General features: G+C 37.7%; 1 protein-coding gene across 5 annotated transcripts in view; it reads right to left on the bottom strand.

The window, feature by feature from the left end:
• The window catches only part of ASXL2 (ASXL transcriptional regulator 2), a 131,691-nt gene that overhangs the window by 14,311 nt on the left and 93,809 nt on the right, over positions 1-23,571 (bottom strand). For all 5 annotated transcript variants that reach the window (XM_030311497.1, XM_030311498.1, XM_032592716.1 and 2 more), the window contains 4 exons: positions 18,939-19,054; positions 13,605-13,734; positions 12,675-12,818; positions 5,002-5,165 (listed from right to left, as the gene is read on the bottom strand). In XM_030311497.1, coding sequence (XP_030167357.1) covers positions 5,002-5,165; positions 12,675-12,818; positions 13,605-13,734; positions 18,939-19,054 — 554 coding nt within the window. The remainder of the gene's footprint in view (positions 1-5,001; positions 5,166-12,674; positions 12,819-13,604; positions 13,735-18,938; positions 19,055-23,571) is intronic.

Here is a 23,571-nt window from a genome sequence, read left to right as displayed (position 1 = left end):
CAGTGAAAGCCAAATGTATCTTGTGGAATTTGACTTTATTTTAGAGAAGAATGTATACACATTTATACATATATATTTAATTTTATAGAAACATGACTAGATCATACCATACTGCCTATTACGGATACTCCTGTTTTATCATGTATCACTTTTTTCTAATAAATTTCTTTCCTGATTACCTCTCCTCCCTTCTTCCTCTACTCTCAATTCCATTTCCCATTTATTCTACTCAAAGAATCATCTGCAAACAAATACATATACATCTAAGAAGTTCTTTTCTTGAGAGGTTTATTATTTGTTTTGTAAAACTGTGACCAATCTACACACACTCCTCTGAATCTAATTTTTCTCACGTAATACACTATGGAAGTCTCTCCAAGTCAACAGGCACAATGTTAGCCTTTATAACAGCTGCATATTTTTTCATTGTATGTATGCACCTCATTTCATTTACCCAGTTTCTTGTTTTTAGCTCTGCTTTTAAGAGAGAGACAGAGAGGGGCGCCTGGGTGGCGCAGTCGGTTAAGCGTCCGACTTCAGCCAGGTCACGATCTCGCGGTCCGTGAGTTCGAGCCCCGCGTCGGGCTCTGGGCTGATGGCTCAGAGCTTGGAGCCTGTTTCCGATTCTGTGTCTCCCTCTCTCTCTGCCCCTCCCCCATTCATGCTCTGTCTCTCTCTGTCCCAAAAATAAATAAATGTTGAAAAAAATAAAAAATAAATAAATAAATAAATAAATAAATAAAAGAGAGAGAGACAGAGAGAGAGTGAGCGCCTGGGAGGGGCAGAGAGAGAGGGAGACAGAGAATTCCGAGCAGGTTCTGCACTGTCAGCGCAGAGCCCTATACAAGGCTTGAACTTACGAACTGAGAGATCATGACCTGAGTTGAAATCAAGGAGCTGGATGCTTAACCAACTGAGCCACCCAGGTGCCCCCATTTACCAGTTTCTTAATCATAAACATACACCTTGTTTCCAGTGTTTTCCCATAATGAACCAAGCTGCAATTAGCATTCTGGTAAAGATGAACATACCAGTGCTTCTATTTCTGTGGAGTAAGTTCTAAAAGCAAAGCAATATTGTGTGTGTAAGCAGGTATTGTTAGACTATTTTCCAAAAAGGCTACAATTCATATTTCTATCAGAAATATATGCTTATCCTATGAACAACAGATGTTAACCAGACTATTTTCTTTTTGGCCACTCTAATGGGTTTGAAAGGGTAATTTCCTTTACCTTGACTACTGGAATTTTATTCACCTTTTTGCATGTTTATTAATATTTAGATTTGCGGGGCGCCTGGGTGGCTCAGTCGGTTAAGTATCCAACTTTGGCTCAGGTCATGATCTTGCAGTTCATGATTTCATGCCCCACATCGGTGTCTGCTGACAGCTTGGAGCCTAGAGCCTGCTTTGGATTCTGTATGTCCCTCTCTCCCTGCCCCTTCCCCACTCTCACTCTCTCTCTCTCTCTCTCTCTCTCTCTCTCTCTCTGTCTCCCCTTCAAAAATAAACATTAAAAAAATTTTTTTAAAGAAAATTAAAAAAAAATATTTAGATTTGCCATCTTGTGAAATTCATTTTTCTATGAGGCTGCTTATTTTTATTATTAACTTGTGAGAATCTTTTACATAGTACTCTTAGTAAAACTAGAACATATATTAAAAATATTTCCCTCAATCAATCTACTGGCTTGATTTGTGATGTCTTCCCAAAAGGTTTTAAGGTTCTTTATATTAGAGATTTGGGGTTTCCTATCTTGGTTTAGAACCATAAAATCTTATTTAAGGACATAAAACACAAGATATGAAAAATCTGGACAGAAAAACTTAATAAAATTGCCATTCTCCCCAAAGTTAATATCTATATTTCAATCAGAATTCCTTGCAGATTTTGCATTAACAAAATGATTTTGAAGTACATATGGAAAAAAATAAGAGAAAAATCGCCTTTCCAATTATTAAACATACCACACACAAAGCCACTATAATCAAAACTATTATTACTAGCGGTAAAAGGAATAAAGAAATGAGTGGAAGAGGAAGGTGTGCATGTAAACACATATTGCATACTACTGAATAAAATATATAACAAAGATGGTATCTCAATCCGTGACAAAAAAATCGTTACATTAAATACGTGGTGGAGGAACAAATGGCTATCTGTTATTCAGTGGAAAATAAAGGTGAATCCCAATTTCTGAGCAATACAAAAAAAATTCTAGATAGATTAAAAGTTTAAATGTGGTCAAAAACAATTTTCTGAAGAAAATTTGTAACTATTTGGACACCCTACAGATTGAGAAACTCACTTTCTACACCTACCTGGGCCCATATTATGTTCCCCTAGCTCTAGAGCAGAAATTGGTAAACTTTTTCTGTTAAAGGAGAGACCGCAAATATTTTAGGCTTTGCAACGCCATAGGGCCTCTGTTGCAAGTACGTAACTCTGCCTTGCCGCATGATCGCAGCTACAAACAATACGTAAACTAATGTTAAGTGGCTATGTGCCGATAAAACTTTATTTACAAAAGCAGGTTGTGGGCTGAAATTGGCCAATGGGCTACAGTTTGCTGACTGCTGATCTGTACTCTAGGGAGCTGGCAGGGGGTTAACAGTCTTCCCTATAAGAACTAATAGTCTTCCCTATAAGAACTCTTGTAAGAACTCTAAGAGGTCAGCCAACCTCTGCTTGAATAGCTCAGTGATGAGCAAGTTACTCCATCACAGGTCACTCCATTTTAACAGCTCCAACTGTTAAAAGAAAAATGTTATTTTAACTCCACATTTGCTTTCTGGAAACACAAAAAAGTTTACCTCTTTCATTTGACAGACCTTCAAATATACCTAAAGAGTGCTCCAGTCCCCTCCTATATTCTTTCCTCTGGTTTAAATAATGTTTTTCTACTTTGTGGCTGGGCATTCCATATACAGAAATGTTGTTTTCAATGTTTCATCCTACTAATACCCAGAATTCTATAAACACTCCAAACTGCATCTGACAGTGAAGTTAATTTGAGTTCCATACTTCTATAGATAAGGACATTATTTCTCAAATTACTGTGTGTTCCCACTGTAATCAAATAAGTCCAACTAATGCCCCAATAAGAATTCCCCACAAGGGCACCTGGGTGGCTCAGTTGGTTGAGCATCTAACTTTGGCTGAGGTCATGATCTCACAGTTTGTGAGGTCAAGCCCCACATCGGGCTTGCTATTGTCATCATGGAGCCTGCCTCAGGTCCTCTGTCCCTTCCCTTTTTATGCTGTCTCTCTCTCTCAAAAAAAAAAAAAAAAAAAAAAAAAAAAAAATTAAAAAAAAAAAAGAATTCCCCACAGGATTGCACTCTATAGGAAGATGAATAGATAACGTTCAAGATACCTTTTAATTCTAAAACTGTATGTGGCAGTCCTCCTTCTGAGACAGGATAAGGACCATTAGTCAAAAGACCATTCTAAGGAACCTGCACTAGAGTTCTAGAGATGGGCCCTCAGTTAGGTGCCATCTTATTATTCCCAACCTAATAACTTAAGTCTCTAAAATAAAGATGAGAACAATCCTTATTGAGAAATTCTCTAAAAACTTTGCAGAAATGTCGGCCTCCTAACTTGTTCGAACCAAAAACTAGGCATCCCAAACACTGTACTTTCTCCAAGAAGTGTTAAGGTGGGGAAGGCAGGAGCTGGGGACGATCAGCTTACTTACTTCTTTGTCCCTATTGCTGGTTACTACCAGCACCTGACTTACTTGGTCTCCTTGAAAATAGAATCTGACCTGCTTGCACATGTGCTGACTCATAGCACAAGGTGACTGAAAGTGATATCAATGCAGTTGAATAGAAAGATGATTTTCAGAATTTTCAAAAATAGAAATATTTTGTTTTGACATTATAGTCAATTAGCTAGGATAATGTGTGTAGCTTACTTACTCTCCATTAATCTCTTACTATAAACTAGAGGGATATATTTAGTTTTTTTATTGTGAACTAGGGAAAACCCTTCTTTCTCATCTTGTTTTTATAATGATTAGGAAAAATGGGAGAGGGCCTATCAGATTACTTAGAACACAGTATGTGCTTGGAAATAATGAATTAAAAAAACAAAAACTCAGAATTTAAAAACCCTCAGAATTGAATAAATCTTAGAAAATCAAAACGGTCCTATTATAGAGGAGGAAACATAATTAGACATGGGGGGGGGGGTGACTTGCAAGTAACTCTTTCTCTGATGAAAGCCTAAGTCTCTGATCGTTACCTAATTCCTGACCTAAATCTCCCTGGTCTCTTCCTAGACTCTTCTCAAATTTGATATTTCTTCTAGCTATCTCTTTTAAGACTATAACATAATTACTGGGCTTTTAAAATTCTTCATATATATATAATATTTTAAGTTTACTTATTTTTTCAGAGAGAAACAGTGTGGGAGAGTCAGAGACAGAGAGGGAGAGAGAGAGAATCCAAAGCAGGCTCTGCACTGCCAGCACGGAGCCCAACGAGGGGCTCGAACCCACAAACCGTGAGATCGTGACCTGAGCTGAAACCAAGTCGGACACTTAACTCACGGAGCCATCCAGGTGCCCCTTAAAGTTCTTTATTATGAAAACAATAAATGTTTGTTTCTTAAAAATCTAACAAAATAATGAAAATAATTAACACTCTTACCCCTTTCAAAAAATCCATTCAAGAACCCCTATTTAATGTCCGAAATAAGACAACTCTTCTTCCTGAACTGTGTTCAATGAATGCCTACCGAGTATGATAGCTACACAAATTTTATTCCACAATTTTGACATTCTGATGAGATTTTTTCCTTTGTAAGACTTACAGGGCAAAATTCTTAAGAACACTTCCATAAAAATATTCTTATTTCTTGTTCAGTAGCTTTGACACCACTTCTTTACGAGCATACATAAAAAGCTATTTAAAAAGTCTTAAGGAGTTCTAAAGGGGATGAGTGAAGAAAGCCTCAGAAGGGTTTTTGAAAACTGCTTATGCTTGAAAATAACGCACCTGACGATCCACCTCTGGAAGGAGTAAAAGCAGTCGCTGCTGGCAATCTCCAGGAAGGACTGAAAAGGTGTGTTTGTTGATCAGTGCTCGTAGATTTGTGTTAACCAGAATGGAGTCTGGTGTCTCAACATCAATTTCAGCACATTTAGTCCTTTTCATTTGCCCTATAAAAATAGGGGAAAGAATCATTTAGGCCTCCTTTACGTTCCTGTTTCTATCTAGAGTACAGTTTGCTCTGCAGTGCAAAAAAATGACAGTTGTAACTACTTTAAATATCACGCTGTGAAGAAGGGAACACTTACGGTATTTAGAAATTTTCTTCCAAGACTAACAAAAAGCAAGGTGTGGCACATACGCAAAATGATCAAAAAAAATCCAGAAAAATTCAAATCTATATAATAAATCATATTGGGATCCTTCTTCCCTTTCCATGGGAATTCTTTCATCAATTTTCATTACCTAAAAATGTTATGACTGAATAGCTTAGTGGTTTCAAGAAACTTGGTCACAATCAGAAGGTCATATTCTTTCAAAAGACTGACAGATTTCAGTACAAAAAAAAGTTTCAAATGTAAATGGCAAAAAATACCATAAACAAAAGACTAACTTGACAAAAATATTTGCAAGCCATGACAAAACTTTTGTGATTCTCCATATTAAAAGTGAATTGATATGGGGTACCTGGCTGACTTGGTCTGCACAGCGTGCAACTTTTGATCTGAGGGTCATGAGTTCAAGCCCCACACTGAGCCTAGAACTTACTTTAAATAAATAAATAGGTTGCTAGGTATTAAAAAAAAATTTTAATGCATCTATAAATCAAAATGAAAAAGATAATCACCTTGAGAAAAATGAGCACAGGGGATTACAGGCAATTCACAGGTGACTAACCATAAACAGACGCTACGATATTAATATTTTAAAAATTCCAGTAAAACCAATGAACAGTTTTTGTCTATCAAAATGGCAAATACTGCAATACAGTGATGAGATTACACAAAGAAAAAGCTAAGACCACCTTCAAATACTGCTGATGGGGCCCAAATGAGTACAATTTTATTAGAAGAAAATTTGATAATATATAGCAAAATTTTAATGTGCACAGGAATATAAGACTCAGAAATTCTACATTTAGAAACATATGCACAAAGCTACACAACCCTGAATGTGCATAACGTCTGCTCCTGGATGAAGCAGAAACAAAAGTAATCTATTTTTTTTAATGTTTTTTTAATGTTTTTATTTTTGAGAGAGAGAGAGAGAGCGAGAGAGAGAGAGAGAGAGAGCAGGGGAGGGGCAGAGAGAGAGGGAGACACAGAATCCGAAGCCGGCTCCAGGCTGTGTGCTGCCAGCACAGAGTCCAATGCGGGGCTCGAACACACAAGTCACGAGATCATGACCAGAGTCAAAGTCAGACACTCAATCGACTGAGTGACCCAGGTGCCCCCAGAAGTAATCTCTCTTAAGCGGAGTTAGGCCCATAGGATTCCTACAAATTAAGATCCAGCGTTATCTCACACAGACTACCCTGACAAACCAACAGACACTCCACTATGACAGAGAATCAACAGAAACCAAAAATAAAAGGTTTAGACCTAAAAGTACTGCTATTAATGCAACTGTCACAGATAGAATACAAAATAGCGCTATATAAAAGGATTTAAAAAATAAAGAATGTGATTGTAAAGATGGGGATAAAATCATCAGGAATGAGCACAATCAGGTCTCAGTGAATTTCAAATAATATTAGTAGTAATCATAACTACAATGACCAATAATAGCAGCTGTAAACACTTCTGTAAGGCTTCGTAAGTGCCAGGCACTACTCTAAACATAGACATGTGTTAGCTCATTTATTTTTCATGTAACCCTATGAAGTAGGAAACTATTATTATACATTTCACAGAAGAAGAAAGTGAGGTCCAAAATGGCAAGTAAGTTGCCCAAAATTGTACCACTGATTAGAGTGAAGGAATTTGAACCTAGGCATCATGGCTCCAGAGTCTGTTATTTATCAGTATAGTGTAGAGGCACAGGTACCATACAGTGCATGATCTCTGATTACTAGGTATTTAAGTTAAAAGTTCATAACAGGAACATAAAAATCCCTATATATTTGTATTTTAAAGACTTCATTTTTAAGTAATCTCTATGCCCAGTGTGGGGCTTAAACCCATGACCCTGAGATCAAGATTCACATGCTCTACTTGCTGCGTCAGCCAGGTGCCCGCAAATCCCTATGTATTTTAAGAAAATAAAAAATTTTTAAGTTTGTTTATTTACTTTGAGAGAGAGAGAGAGAGAGAAAGAGTGCGCGCGCCTGAGCAGGGGAGAGGTGCAGAAGGAGAGAGAGGGAGAATCCCAAGCAGATTCCATGCTGTCAGCACAGAGCCTGAAGTGGGGTTTGATCTCACGCACTGTGAGATCATGATCCGAGCTGACACTTAGCCAAGTGAGTCACCCAGGCACCCTTAAGAAAAATTTTAAAACTTCAAGATAATTCCTGGGACAGAGAAGAAATCACAGTAAAAAATTTTAAAACTTCAAGTTGGATGATATTAAAAACAGAATTTGAGAGATAAAGGTAAATATCCCCCAAATTAAAATAGTACCAAAATATATAAATGAAAAGTAAAGGCTTCTACATTCCCAGCTTTCTACCAAAAGGGACATTTTATTTATATTTTTATATTTTTTTAAGTTTATTTATTTTGAGAGCGAGAGAGAGAGCAAGCGAGCGAGTGTGCACACAAGCACACATATAGGGGAGGGGCAGAGAAGGAAGGAGAGAGAGAATCCCAATTAGGCTCTGTGCTGTCAGTGCAGAGGCCAACGAGGGGCTCAATTCCATGAACCGTTAGACTATGACTTGCGCCGAAATCAGGAGTAGGATGCTTAACGGACTGAGCCACCAGGCACCCCAAAAATGACATTTTTAATTTGAAATGAAATCACAATATACATACAAATTATATTTAGTCTTTTCTTTCACAGAATATCTTAAACATCTTTCCAAACTATCACCTACAAAACTCTTTTTAAAAAGCTGCACCATATTCCAACATACATACGATGACTAACTTAATTAGGCACCCACTGAGGATCACAGAGGTGATCATTATTTGGTTTGCGTAAACAATGTTGCAATGGCCCCAGGGACTGAGAGCAACATCCTACTATTGCTTCCCCGTGTGACCGATGAAATGAGAGTGCCAGCATTCCTTGAACAGTTTTCATTATTTTTGCATTCATTTTGTACCTTCACATCTGAGTCAAACTGGAGTTAAAACTTGAATTTTTTTTTTTTAAGTAAGCTCTACGCCGAATATGGGACCTGAACTCATGACCGCAAGATCAAGAGTTGCATGTATTACCGGCAGAGCCAGCCAGGCACCCCACTGATTTTAACCTAACTCCTTAAGACTTAGGAGTTACAAATTAGTCTGTTCTGTTATTGATCAAATAGTGCCCATGGATATTTTTATGTGCCTCAGACAAACTGGCTCATTTTTAGAATTTAAACTTCATGTCCCCTTAAAAGTCAAAAGTTGACCTTGGTTTGTTTGTTTTTTCCTTCAGTTCAGGTTGCCACATTCTATCGTATTATACTTGATATCTCAGCTATCTTTATTTTTCTGATTGAATCTGGGATATAAAAATATATACCATTAATTTTAATGAAGTTACAACAAACTATACCAATATTAACTAAAAAAGTTTTGTGTAAATTATCTAATTTAGTTTTATCATTTATATTTTACACAAAATGTACTTCTTCCATAGATTTAAAAAATACTCATTGTGGCATGTATCGTAAAAATTCCCATATTATTTCCATTAATGCTTATTTGCATGAGAGGAGATGAACCTGCATTTACTCCTTGGCCATGAGGTGAAAGTTAGATACACCATGCTTTCTTTTTTTTATGGTTAATTTTTCCTAGTTTGTTAGTATGCAAGCCAGAAATTTGCAGTCCATAATTTCTCAATTTTTTACATTTACATTTCTACTGCAGTTGAATGAAGATACTAAAATTGTGACTTTGACTGCATTTAAGTAGAATATAGTCTCCATAAGGAAGGAACTTTGTTCATCACCACATCACTAGGAACTTGTGTTTGGCATATTAGTATACCTTCTATAAGTAGTTATTTAATTAATGAATGTTTTGAATCCTTGGCAGTGGAATTGATGATCAAAGGGTATGCTCAGTTCACGGCAGATACTGCTTCTAAAGAAAAATGCACGATTTTACAATCCATCCAGAATCAAACCTGATTTTTACAAAGAAGTTGTCTGGTTGCTGGACGGCAAAGAAGCGGGCACCTCAAGCAACTTACTGACTCGGCTCTTAATTTCATCGCTTATACTGTGCCTGGTAATCTTCAAATTATTTCCCCTGCCTGCCTTACACCTCACTTCTAAGCATCTTCTTGGGGAGCAAAAACAAATTAGATTGGTTCTGCTCTCTGCAGGTGCCTGGACACCTGAGCCACAGCTCCTATGGGACTGGAAATGTCTCTAGGTATCCATATTGTAGCACAATTTTCCAAAAACACCATAATTAAAATTTAAACCAATCCCAGAAAGGCAAGTGTTGGATTTCAAGAATTCTTTCTTCTCCCTTTTCTCTTTTTAAAGATTTTATTATTTTTGGGGCGCCTGGGTGGCGCAGTCGGTTAAGCGTCCGACTTCAGCCAGGTCACGATCTCGCGGTCCGTGAGTTCGAGCCCCGCGTCGGGCTCTGGGCTGATGGCTCAGAGCCTGGAGCCTGTTTCCGATTCTGTGTCTCCCTCTCTCTCTGCCCCTCCCCCGTTCATGCTCTGTCTCTCTCTGTCCCAAAAAAATAAATAAACGTTGAAAAAAAAAAAATTTAAAGATTTTATTATTTTTAAATAATCTTTACACCCAATGTGGGGCTTGAACTCACAAACCCGAGATTAAGAGTCGAGTACTCTACCGACTGAGCCAGCCAGGTACCTCTGGAATTCAGGAATTCTTACTTATTTTGATAAATAATCTGTAAAATCAAACAACAACAAAAACCCAAAGAAGCTGTCTGAAATATTATTAATTCTGTTCTCACACTTAAGGGAAGTGTGTGGGTCTGGAACATAGAAGTAGGTATACAATGACTTCTTCCAATTTTATCACCATTGCCACACTATCTTTTAGCTTCTATTATGCTTCTGAGATGTTCACCATCCCAATTCCTACATCTTTGTACACGAAGTGTTTTCTTTCTCTCTGGAGGCTTTTTTGGAATCTTCTCATTATCCTGGATGCTTTGAAATTTCAAAAGAATGTGCCTTGGAATGGGTTTCTTTTTATTCATGTTTCTTGACACCAATTGTGTACTTTTACTCTGGAATCTCTGACTTTCAATTCTCTGGAATTTTTTCCTTTTTTTTTTGTTTCTGGAATTTTCTTATATTATTTTTCTTTTATCTTACTCCCCATTCAATTTTTGTTCTTTCTGATGGTCCTACTATTTTATTAAATTTTTTTTAATGTTTATTTTTGAAGGAGAGAGAGACAGAGCATGAGCATGCGAGCAGAAGAAAGAGAGAGAGACAAACACACACACAGAATCTGAAGTAGGCTCCAAGCTCTGAACTCACAAACCACGAGATCATGACCCAGCTGAAGACCTAGATGTTTAACTGAATGAGCCATCCAGGCAAACCTAAAAATGTTTTATTTTTTTCTTTTTGAGAGAGAGACAAAGAGGAAGGGAGAGGGGCAGAGGGAAAGAGAGAATCTTAAGCAGGCTCCACACCCAGTGCAGAGCTGATGCAGGATTTGATCTCATGACTGTGAGATCATGACCTAAGACGAAATCAAGAATCCAACGTTTAACAGACTGAACCACCCAAGTGCTCCTCTGATGGTCATACTATTTTAGACATTAGACATTCTAGATTGGTATTCCAATTTTCTTACATTCTCTCTCCTTTTGAATCTCTCTTTTGCCCTATGTTTGAGAAATTTCTTTACCTTTTAGTATTTCCATCATAATTTTTTATTTAAGCTACATTATTACTTAAAACCGAGAACTCTTTATTTTCTGGTTTTTAAAATAGTAGTCTATTCTTTCATGGATGCAATATCATCTTTTATTTCTTTCTGTGGATATTATAGTTTTTAAAGTTGCTTGTTTTAAATTTTCCTGAATTGTCTGTTTCTTCTGTATCTGTATTTCAGATTCTGTGTCTCATGATAGACGTCTTCAAAGGTGATTGTGAACAATCACAATTGGAAAAAAAAAAAAAAAGCCTGACTGGAGGGGCTCCTGGGTGGCTCAATCAGTTAGTTAAATATCTGACTTTGGCTCAAGCCATGATCTCATGGGTTCATGAGTTCGAGCCCCAGGTTGGATTCTGCAATGATAGCTTGGAGCCTATAGCCTGCTTCCATTCTGTCTTTCTCTCTCTTTGTTCCTCCCCAACTTGGGTGCACACATTCTCTCTCTGTCTCTCTCTCACAAGTAAACAAATAAACTTTTTTTTTTTTTTTTTTTTAAAGGCCTGGGGCACGTGGGTGGCTCAACTGGTTGAGGATCTTACTTTGGCTCAGGTCCTGCATCAGGCTCTGTGCTGACAGCTCGGAGCCTGGAGCCTGCTTCAGATTCTGTGTCTCCCTCTCCCTCTGTCCCTCCCCTGCTTGTGCTCTCTCGCTCTCTGTCTCTCTGTCTCTCTCTCTCACACACACACACACAAATAAATAAACATTAAAACATTTTTTTTTTTTTTTAAATTTGAAAAAAGGTCAACCGGAAATTTTGGGTACATAGGTAGGTAGGTCTTATAGACTGATGAGCTCCACAGAACTGTGATCAAGATGGCTTCTTTTTAGACTGCAATCTATAAATTTGGCTGCAGATTTTCTTCTAAGGCTATTCAATTTCTTTAGGTATCAACCCATCCATCTCCTGCTGGAACACAGGTGGGGCTGGAAGGAAGGAAATAGTGGTGGCAGAAATATGCTTTCCTACTAGCATTCTGGGAGCCAAGCAGAAGGATCACTATTGGTATTTGTATTTTTCTTTATTCCCCTGATTTCAGTACACTGCCTCATTATCTGCCCTTAGCCATGAGTGGTATCTTTGAATTTGAAGTCTGTATGGTTTCATTTCACCTCAAAACAAATCTCCTGTCTCCTGCTTGGGTGAAGCATCAATCTGCTTCTTACTAACTTTCACAAAAGGTCTTCTTTTCAACCCTAGGCTTCATTCACCCTTCTCCATTATGACACATGGTTATCTCCTATTCTGGAACCTGTCTGGTGTTCTGCAGACTTAACTGGCTTGCTTATTATTGGCATCTGTTGCTCAGCTCTGTGAAAAACTCCATCCAGTTTTCATCTTTCAAAATTTGTTGACACTGCCTGCCCATCTGTTGTCTCCTTGTTTTCATCACCCTTATGGATTTAATCTTTTGCATTTCCATATTCTCATCTTAGTGGGATTTCAAAGGGAGCAGGAAAAAAGGGTCAGTTTTCTGTGTTTAATTATAAGTCCTTCTATCTTTCTGTACACAGAAGTAAGACACTTAATAATGCTGGACAAAGCAACCTATTGTCAGAAAAAGAACTAAACCACAAAACAGCTGCTGAATTTCAAACACACAGTTGACAAATTAAGATGCAGAACCGTCTTTGTAAATCAACTTACTTGTGTGGAGCCTGTCAGACCTCTGGAATGACTTCTTCCCCAAGCCTAGCAAGGGATTTTCCACTTGAACTGAACAAGAAAAGCTAGAATTTGAGTTCTGAGGGCTGCTTGACTGGCCATCAGATGGCTTTCCTTCCCACATTGCTAAGAGAAAAAAATATATCAAAGACTGGTGACACTGAGGTTACAGACAGAAATCAATCAAACAATTAAATCATTCAACACTAACTAAAACTGCCTCAAACATGAGGCAGTGTGACCTTGCACATGCGTTTTGAGTCTGCAAATTCAGAGTTAAAAAATAAAATAAACTCCCTTCTGGAAGGAAGCACATTATTTGCTTCTGGTGGTAAATTTCCTTTCTAACTAAAATACAAAGCTCTGCAAGACACAGTTTAAATTTGGCAGGCCCATATAATCAGCTAGCATCAAAATGAATTGTGTAATAAAATACAAAGTCTGTATCTAACCCAGTTTAGAGGAAAAACAAAACCAAACAACAACAAAAATCCAAAGGCCTGTTTTTATATCCAATGGAAATTCAAAGGTAGCCTATATTCTTAGGAAGACATTTTATCATTAAAGGAGAAAATGGGTGAAGTTTGGTCTGAGTGTCTTGGCAATATCAGCTTTTTAAGATCACAGATTAGAAGCTTCCAAATATTATTAGGTTAGACATCTTGGAAGTCAGTCACTGATCTCATTCTAACATGCAAATCTCATTGATGTATTTTTTCGTAACTGCACAATGATTTTGTATAAATTTTCCCATTTACCCTGAAAGGATTTATATTGGTGATTTGGCAGTAACAGACTATGTACATAAATACAGCAATTTAAAAATAAATGATATGGTATCCAAACGGGGAAAAACAACACAAAAATACGGGAAAAAGAACTTCCACTGAAAAGATGCCCAAATCTGCCTACCAGGCCTGGCAGATACAGAGTCACTGGTTGCTTTGACAGTCTTCAGGGAGAGAGCCTGGTTGCAGGAGATGGACATGCTTGGCCTGCATTGCTGTTGCTGCTGCTTCTTCTGCTGTTGCTGTTTTAGAGCCTATAAAAAGAAAACTGGCTATGAGCAACAAAAACCAATCAGTTTTTAGTAATAGCAAAAAGTAAACGACTGCTTTTTAAGTGGTGAGGAGCATGCTGATCATTCAATTTCTTTGAAAGCTATCAAAGTAAACAAAACCTAAATTAAACCAGTTAAACACAAGGCCTGAATGATACTTTAAGAGTCTGAGTATTTTTTTGGCAGTATTAACTCCTTTAGATAAATGTGAGAATTAGTCATGAACGTTTTTAGAACCTAAAAATCACCAGTAAGCCATGGACTTTCCATATTTGCAGCAGCAAATTAGAGGTTTTCAATCATTTCTGGAAACAAATTCTAAACCCTCCACCAAAAAGATTCCCACTTGCATTAATTCTACGTACAAACGTAAACATTTAGCTTATGTATATTTCAGAGGTGATACATTTGGACAAAAGGTTGTAAATAACTACTTATTCTGATCGACTGTAAGAGCAGTAAGATTTGGCCCAATGACCAAATCCTCTGCAATTTACAGCAATGCAATATACAGAAGGGAATAAAGGTTAGAAAAGTTTTGTTTTTTTTTTTAATTTTTTTTAATGTTGGTTTATTTTTGAGAGAGAGAAAGACAGAGTGTGAGCAAGGTAGGGACAGAGAAACGGAGACACAGAATCCGAAGCAGGCTCCAGGCTCCGAGCTGTCAGCACAGAGCTGGACACAGGGCTCGAACCCACAAACTGCGAGATCACAACCTGAGGCGAAGTCAGAGGCTTAACCCACTGAGCCACCCAGGCGACCCTAGGAAATACTGGTTCTAAGAACAGTGTGGTTCCTCCTGGCTATTTCAGAATTATTTTTATTTCTATAACGTTTCTAGCTTGTTTCTAGAATACACTACACTCAACTAGTTAAATAATGAATAAAAAGACAGTTAACTTCTCAGATTTTAGTCATGAAAATATATGAAGGCAACTTTTTAACTCAAGGTTAAAAAAAAGAGAAACTAAGAAAGTAAAGATACATTTCAAGAAAAGGCTGGAAATCTATGACCTTACTAAACTGCCAGTTTAAGCTTCAACCTTCAGAGCATCATGCAGAAAAGTGTGGAATAACTGGCCGGTTGGTTCCCATTCCCTCCGCACAATATGGTTTTCTCCTTCCGGTTCCACATTTACACTCATCCCTGCTATACAACAACTGATCTTGACTAAGCTGTCAAGGGAAAACAGTAACTGAGTGAGTCAGGTATCTGGCTTACATTCACCTACATTACAGCAGGCAAGCAGGCGCATAATGTGTAAAAAACATTGGCTCAGGTCATGATCTCATGGTTTTGGGGGTTCAAGCCCCACATGAGCTCCATCCAGGCTGGCAGCCCAGAGCCTGCTTTGGATTCTCTGTGTCCCTCTCTCTCTCTGCCCCTCTCCCCACTCATGCTGTTTCTGTCTCTCTCAAAACAAATAAATAAACTTAAAAAAAAAAGTTGGCATTTTCTGATTAGCTTATCTCTCATTCTCTGCAATCAGAACAGAAAATGTTTATATACTTCCTGGGTGGCAGCCACTAGAGTCTGTTCTGGTCATTCACAATATCTAGATCATTCTAGGCTAGTGCAAAATTTAATACAACCATTTGATCTCATCTATTCCTACTGTCATCATATAAATTCAGACACATGATGGAAACAGAGTAACTTATAGCCTCTCTATTTAGGAAGTGTACTCAGTTCTTTTTCTCCCTCAGTAGTTTACAAACAGTGTTCCTAATTCTATTTTAAAATTAAAAAACGGGGGGTGCCTGAGTGGCTCAGTCGGTTAACTGTCCGACTTTGGCTCAGGTCATGATCTCACGGTTTGAGCCCCGAGTCAGGCTGTGTGCCAACAGCTCACAGCCTGGAGCCTGCTTCAGATTTTATGTCTCCCTCTCTCTCTGCCTTTGTCCCCACTCATGTTCTGTCTGTCTCTCTCTCAAAAATAAATAAACATAAAAAAAATTAAAAACCAAACAGCAAAAACAACCCTTCATTGTCATAAAGGATAACTTATGTTGAACTAATTTTTTCCTCATCTAATACCATACAAAATATACACTGAAGGCAAGGCCTTACTTTACATCCCACCAACCTTATTTACATAATTTCCCATACTGGAATTCTTCCAATACATTTGACCCTTGGGATTATAGGAGTGTAATAATACAGGAGTAGTAAACATGTTGTGGATTATCTAACAAGGTTTAGGAAAATACTTGCCTTTTCCTGTGGAAAAAAGCATCTTATACTTCTTTTTTTTTTTGAAATGTTTATTTATTTTTGAGAGAGAGAGAGAGAGAGAGAGAGAGCGAGCAGGGGAAGAGCAGAGAGAGGGAGACACAGAATCTGAAGCAGGCTCCAGGCTCCGAGCTATCAGCACAGAGCCCAACGTGGGGCTCGAACCCACACACCGCGAGATCATGACCTGAGCCGGAAGTCAGACGCTCAACTGACTGAGCCACCCAGGCGCCCCATCTTATACTTCTTAAAATCCTCCAAAGTATTTATAAAAATACAAGTGCTATTTTGTATTTTTATACAAAATAAAATAGTGTATTTATTATCCAGGCAGACAGCAATTAATGTTATTGAATTTCTGAAACTCTTAATAAAAAAGCACTTTTGCTTTAAATACTTTAAGATCTACATAATTTTTAAAATTTCAATTATATAGATAATACATGATTACGATCTTTACCATTTAATTCACACATAAAGCTAAACTCCCTTGACCATCACTCAGTCTTGTCCCTAATCTTCAGAGATAACTACAAACATCAATTTATTTTTCCATATTGAGCTTTTTTTTTACATTGACATTATGAGTGTATTTCTACTAAAAATATAATATTGTTTTGCAGATATGTATTTTTTTTTATCAATGGCATCATGCTCTACATGTTGTAATATAACTTCAGTGATTCAACATTATAGTGTGGTGATGCTTCCATGTCTATATATATAAAACAACCATATTACCAACATTTAATCTTGCATAATTGTCCAGCATATAGATATGCCATCATTTACATAAGGAATTCCCTAACTGATATATATTAGGCTACTTGCAAGTTTTTGCTATTACAAACTTTAACACAAATATTTGTGTGTGTGTGTAATTGATATGTGTATTTATTTGTATTTTCCTAACCTAAGTTCCAAAATGTTCAAATGCTTAGTCATGGGATATGTGCTCTTAAAATTTTAATAGACAGGGGCGCCTGGATGGCTCAGTCAGTTAAGCATCCAACTCTACTGTGGCTCAGGTCATGACCTCATGGCTGCACTGTCAGTGAGGAGCCTGCTTGGGATTCTCTCTCTCCTTCTCTCTCTGCCACTCCCCTGCTCATGCTCTATGTTTCTCTTTCTCAAAATAAAGAAATAAACTTTAAAAATAAAATAAAATTTTAACAGACATCACAAAATTTCTTTCTACAATAATTTATATTCCACCGTCAAACTGCCATTAGACATTTTTCTACATACCTGCCAATGCCTGATATTACAAATTAAGTTCTTGTGTATACCAATCTGAGGATAAAAGTAGTCTGTTAAGGTTCCATTAATTACTAGTGAGTTTGTATTTATAGATCATTTTGCATTTAAAAAATTGAAAGCTAGGTCTTTGAACAGCCCAACAAAATAGACGGATGGCTAAGGAGCACTGGGAAAAAAGATACATGATTAACGAACAACACTGAGGAACAAAAAGGACACATAAAAGAATGCTACACACAACTTTAAACAATTTTCTTTAAAGATTTTATCTATACCCAACATGGGGCTCAAATTTACAATCCCAAGTTCAAGAGTCGCATGCTCTACTGACTGAGCCAGCCAACTGCCCCACAGATAAATACGTATTTTTAAAAATCAAGTGAGGGGACCCTGGCTAGCTCAGTGGACTGCTTGAGCCTCTGACTTTCGATTTTGGCTCAGGTCATGATCTCACAGGGATTCTCCCTCTCCGCCCCTTCCCCTGCTCAAGCGCAGGCACCCACATGCTCTTTCTTGCTCTCAAATTAAGCAAACTTAAAAAATAATGAAAAATAAAAATAATATCAAGTAAAATGGACCATTTTTTAAGAGAAATTTCCAAAAAAACCCTTTTTCTAAAATTAGTTCAAAAAGCAGGAATCAAATGAGACCACTAAAAATAGATGAAACTGAAATGCTAGAACAATTTTAAAAGGTGAGATTTAAAAAATTTCCAAGAAAAAGATAATTTCTACAATTGTTTTCCAAAAATCTAGAAAAATATAGAGAGCTACCCAACTTACTTTATTATATTAGAACCATCCTGAGTCCAAAACTGTACAAGAAAACAACAAAAATCTTAAAAAAGAAAATTCTATAACGTATTCAAAAACAGGTAACAACATGTAGAGTTTACTCCAGAAAGCTAAGTATATGTTAACATTAGAAAATCTAGCCATGGAATTCTGTGTTTCAATAGATTTAAAGAGAAAAGCTACCTGATCATCTCAATAAATGATGAAGAAAACAAACCTAAAAAATTCAACACCTATTCATAATTTAAAACAAACAGGGGCTCCTGGGTGACTCAGTCAGTTGAGTGTCTCAGGTCATGATCTCACCTTCGTTGGGCTCTGTGCTGACAGCTCAGAGCCTAGAGCCTGCTCAGATTCTGTGTCTCCTTCTCTCTCTGCCTCTTCCCCACTCACACTGTCTCTCTCAAAAATTAACATTAAAACAAACAAACATGCACACAAACAAAAGCTTCTCAGGAAGTTAGGAACATATGAAGAGCTTTTTTTTTTTTATTTAAATGTTTATTTATTTGAGAGAGATCCAGGGAGGGGCAGGAAGAGAGAAGGAGAGGGAGAGAATCCCAAGTAGGCTCTGCACCGTCAGCACAGAGCCCAATGAGGGACTCAATCTCACAAACTGTGAGATCATGACCTGAGCCAAAATCAAGAGTCAGACACTCAACCACTGAGCCTGCCAGTGCCCCACAAATGAAGAGCTTTTTAAACGTGATAAAAAGACTATCTACCACAAACCTACAACACAGAGGTACATATATTACTAAATCCAGATTGGGAAACTACATGGAATTTTTCCTTAAAAGGACCTAATGTCCTTTCAAGAAATTGTCAATGACTTCCAGAATCATGCATTTTTAATCAAGAACATAATACTTCTGTTAAACACAGACTAGCATGATTACCTGTTTTAGTGCCTTCTTGCTGTGCTTCTGTGATGGAGAAATGACTTTACCTGCTGGAATGGTAGGTGATGGGCAGCCTGACTGGGGAGAGGATGGTTGTGACAGTCTAGACGATACTAGTTGGGGGGAAATGACAATAAAAAAGGTGGTTATCAGAGTTGCTATCAAGCACCATTCCTTCCCCAATCATATGCTGCTACCTGTATTAAGAACTGTGACCAAACACTTTTGGGAAGGATCTTCTTTTTGGAGTTCTACTGCAACAGCCTCCCTTTTCAGTTTATTTCCTCAGAAAGCTCTAGTGAAGGATGATAGGACGGGGAAGGGATGGGTGTTAGTATTCACTACTTTTCATTTTTTTATTTTTCAATAGATTGATTGAAGCAGGAAGAATATAAACCATGAGTCATCAAATTAGATAAAACTGAGAAAAGATTCTAGAGCCTGTTGTACAGTATGTGTGTCTTAAGGTAAATCTGATGACAACATGATACAGTGGAAGGGCCCTGGGCTGACAGAAAGGGTCCAGTTTTCCCTATTTTAAAATGAAGGCAATAAGGCCATTCCACCTCAAAAACTCTAGAACAGCTTTAATTCTTATATTCCTTCATCTCTTAAATCAATAGTTTCAGGCCCACCAGTCAGTGTGAGAGGGTTGTAGGATACCTCTAATGGTAGCAATGGACGTTTGCACAGGGTATAACCCCTCTCTACTCATCACTACTTGTTTTATACCCCATCAGAGCTGAGCCAAACATCAGTCTTATGTGAATGAGGGTTTCCCCTTCAAGAGCCTGTCCTCTTCTAATAAATAGCAATTACAGTTTTAGGTTCCGTAAAGTTCAGCAGTGCATGCAGCTCACGGCGAGAGATAACGAAATTGCTGATTCAGACCCTTTAATAATAAAATAATAGTTGCTGCTGCTGGTAATGACTCTGGAATAGTGTTGACAGAGTGCGTGCTTACTGACACCTTCTCCTTTCCATGGCAGCTGGACTATAAAGGCCTGGATAGCAAAATGGCATCTCATTTAGCTATGGCTAAAGAGCTTTAAGATACCATATAAAGTATGTTGGTAGGTAGCTACCTGATATAAAAGTGCAGAAGCATGACTCATTGGAATACACAAGGTTTGGAAAATAGCATTTCCATGGATTCTTAGATGTCCTAACAAAGGAATACACAATAGGTAACACTTCAAGAGGACAAGAGCAGATAATACTAAGAAGGTTGACTTGTCAGACTTGGTATTGGCTTTGCATTCCACCCTTATGACAGGGTTTATATATGGGAAAGAACTGACATACAGTAAGTGTGATGCTTAAAAAAGCTCACTGTAATCTATCATACAAGAATAAAATTGGGTAGTTCTTGAGATAACTGAGCAGCAAAAAGAAACCACATCCTCAGTCTACTTATGTGGACCAATTTTAAAAAATAACAGCTTTACTGAGATAAAGCCCCATACTGGTTAGCTGTCACCCCTGTTTCCCCTAACTATGCCTCTAATCCCAGGAGGTCAGTAATCTACTTTCTGTCCCTATGCACTTGCCTATTCTAGACATTCCATATAAATGGAATCAAACAATATGTGCTCTTTCATGACTGTTTTTTTCACTTAGCATGTTTTGAAGTTTCATCCATGTCAGAGCATGGATCAATACTTCCCTTTTATCACCAAATAATATGCCATTGTACGCACACACTGCATTTTGTTTATTCATTAGCTGATGATCACTTGGGTCATTTACGTCTTTGGCCATTCTGAACGATGATGTGAAGAACACTCATCAGCACAATTTCATGTTGGACAGATGTTTTCAATTCTCCTGGGTTCATATCTTAAAGTGGCGTTGCTGGGTCTTACAGCAAGTCTATGGTTAACTTTTGAGGAACTGTCAAAATGTTTTCCAAAACGGCTATACCATTTTTATAATTCCACAGGAATGTATGAGGGTTCTAATGCTTGTCAACACTTGTTATTGCCTATCTTTTTCATTTGAACTGATGTTTTTAAAGGGACATAATGAAAATAAAGTTAAACACTATTAATATTTGACTATGCTCACTTTCTCATCAATGGTTTGCAGAAATCTGAAAATACGCATTTCCTTACCTACCTCAAATACTGCCTAAAAATAAACAGAAAACAAAATAATTCCCTTAGAGAACATAAGAATTCCACTTTGCAGCCTGAAAAAGGAACAATAAAAGCTATCCGTATTACCACGGCAAACTGTTTGGACTGTTCCCCCTTAAGGCAAAAGCCCTTTCTAACAAATGAAACCATAAACACGTCTCAAAGCCAGCCAAAATAAATCACGAAAACTTCAGGACCCACCAAGTAAGGAGTATCTCCCAGATTCGACTTATGCCAAGTACTGGTCTCATAACGTCTATGAAACTGTCCTTTCATATATTTAAGGCTCAGAACTACAAACAACAAACAAGATTTAAACACATGCTGAGAAACTTCCCTCTCAGATTGCATTTTAGTGGCTACACTGTTTTCACACACAAGTTTATTAATAAGAACCAAAAGTAAGTATCTTGTGTGTATCTAATAGTGTGCTGGGTTCATGTGAACAGGATTTCACTGAACTACCCTTTAAGGTGGGTCCAAGTCCACTTTCTATTCCCACCCAAACTCCTCCAATTCTCCCCTCAGAGATAACTAAGTAGTGTATTTGGGTTGGCATCCTTGCTGACCTTTTTCTACACAAAGAAAAAATATGAAAAGATTTTTAAGGACATATATTTATGCAAAAATTTAAATATACACATTCTTCTGTATATTGTGAGATTAGCTAAATTTTACATATCAGGAAATGTAATTAGTTTGCCAAAGGACTCAGACAGTAAGGGGCATAGCTAAGATCCAAACTGAGCATAGTTTCATTTTTTTATTTTTATTTTTATTTTGAGAGAGACAAGAAAGTGTGTGTGTGCACAAGCCGGGGAGGGGCAGAGAGAGAGAATCCCAGTGTGTCAGCACAGAGTCCAGTGTGGGGCTCGAACCCACAAACTGTGAGACCATGACATGAGCTGAAACCAAGGGACGCTTCACAGACTGAGCCACCTAGGCGCCCTGCAAACTAGTATTGTTTTCAGAATGAGTGGGTATTTGTTGTGAGCTGAATGGTGGCCACCAAAAAAGCTATGTCCTAATCCCCAGAATCTGTGAATGTCACATTATTTGGAAAAAGAGTCTTGGCAGATGGAATTAAGTTAAGGATCTTGAGATGAGATCATCCTGGATTATCTCAGTGTCCTAAATCCAATGACACAGAGGACAGACAGAAAAGAAGGCGATGTGAAGACAGGCAGAGATTGGAGTGATGTGGCCACAAGGCAAGTAAGTCAGCAACCAGTAGAAGCTAAAAAAATACAAAAAACAGAGTTCTCCCCTAGAGCCTCTGTGGGGAATGTGGCCCTGCTGATACCTGATTTCAGACTTCCATTCTCCAGAACTGTGAGAAAATAAATGTTTCAAGGCACCTAGTTTGTGCTAATTTGTTATAGCAATCTCAGAAAAGTAACAGTATGTAAAATGATTTTAAAGTGTCATTGTCAATCCATAGATGTTTATATATTTGAGATGTTTAAATCAAAAACAATCATTGCAAATTTGGCACTCAGATTGTCCCCTTTTGAGTTAGTGTGAGAGCCTGTAAGTTGTAAACCATCTTTAGGACATGGCCTCAGCAGTAACCAACTGCTTCTCCTTGCTATCTAACAAGAAAGAGTCCGAGGCAACCTTGCATTTTTTTTTCCCCCAACTTGGATCAGCCACTTCTCCAAGGACCACTGATATCTTTCAAATAGGAAATAGTATAAAAAGACCATGTGCTGCACCGAAGGGGGTAATCACTTGCTACAGGGTTACCACTGGTTCTAGGACTTTAATGGTGAGAACAAGAAAGGTCTTTTTTTTTTTTAATTTTTTTAATGTTTGTTTATTTTTGATAGAGAGAGACAGAGTACAAGTGGAGGAGGGGCAGAGAGAGAGGGAGACAGAGAATCTGAAGCAGGCTCCAGGCTCTGAGCTGGCAGCACAAAGCCCACAGGGCTTAAACTCAGGAGCCATGAGATCATGACCTGAGCCGAAGTTGGGCACTTAACCAATCGAGCCACCCAAGCGCCCTGAAAGTCTTTTTTTTTTAGAAGGAGAAAAATTCATGCACAGATAACAAATTTTAATTTTATATTACAGGACTGTCACTTAACTTTTCTGATTTTATACTTCTATCACTTCCCTTCTTCCCTGATAACCCTGGTTCCTAATAACAGTACTGTAATTATTAATGTTTTTCTAATATACATCTAGTTGCAAAGAAACTGTACCAATATAATTACTGAAAACAAGACTACTCAAATATGGTTTAAGATGTCTTTGTGTCTGGACTCCTACACCTAAGATAGATCCCAAACAACTTACGTATGTCATTATGCCAGAAATTTGACATATACTTCAGTTTGCTTTGTTTCATATTTCTAGAAAGTACACTTTAAAAACTTGTTTTAATTATGTAAAGCAATAAAACAAGTTACTTCCATATAAGCCTAGCTCCCTCCCCTATCTACACTACTTTATTACTTCTCTTCCCTTTTAGGAAATGGTTTGTATTAACT

This window comes from Lynx canadensis, chromosome A3 (assembly GCF_007474595.2).
Source record: "Lynx canadensis isolate LIC74 chromosome A3, mLynCan4.pri.v2, whole genome shotgun sequence".
Classification (NCBI taxonomy): domain Eukaryota; kingdom Metazoa; phylum Chordata; class Mammalia; order Carnivora; family Felidae; genus Lynx; species Lynx canadensis.
Note: the sequence above shows the minus strand (reverse complement) of the source record. Positions and strands in the feature narration are given on the sequence as shown.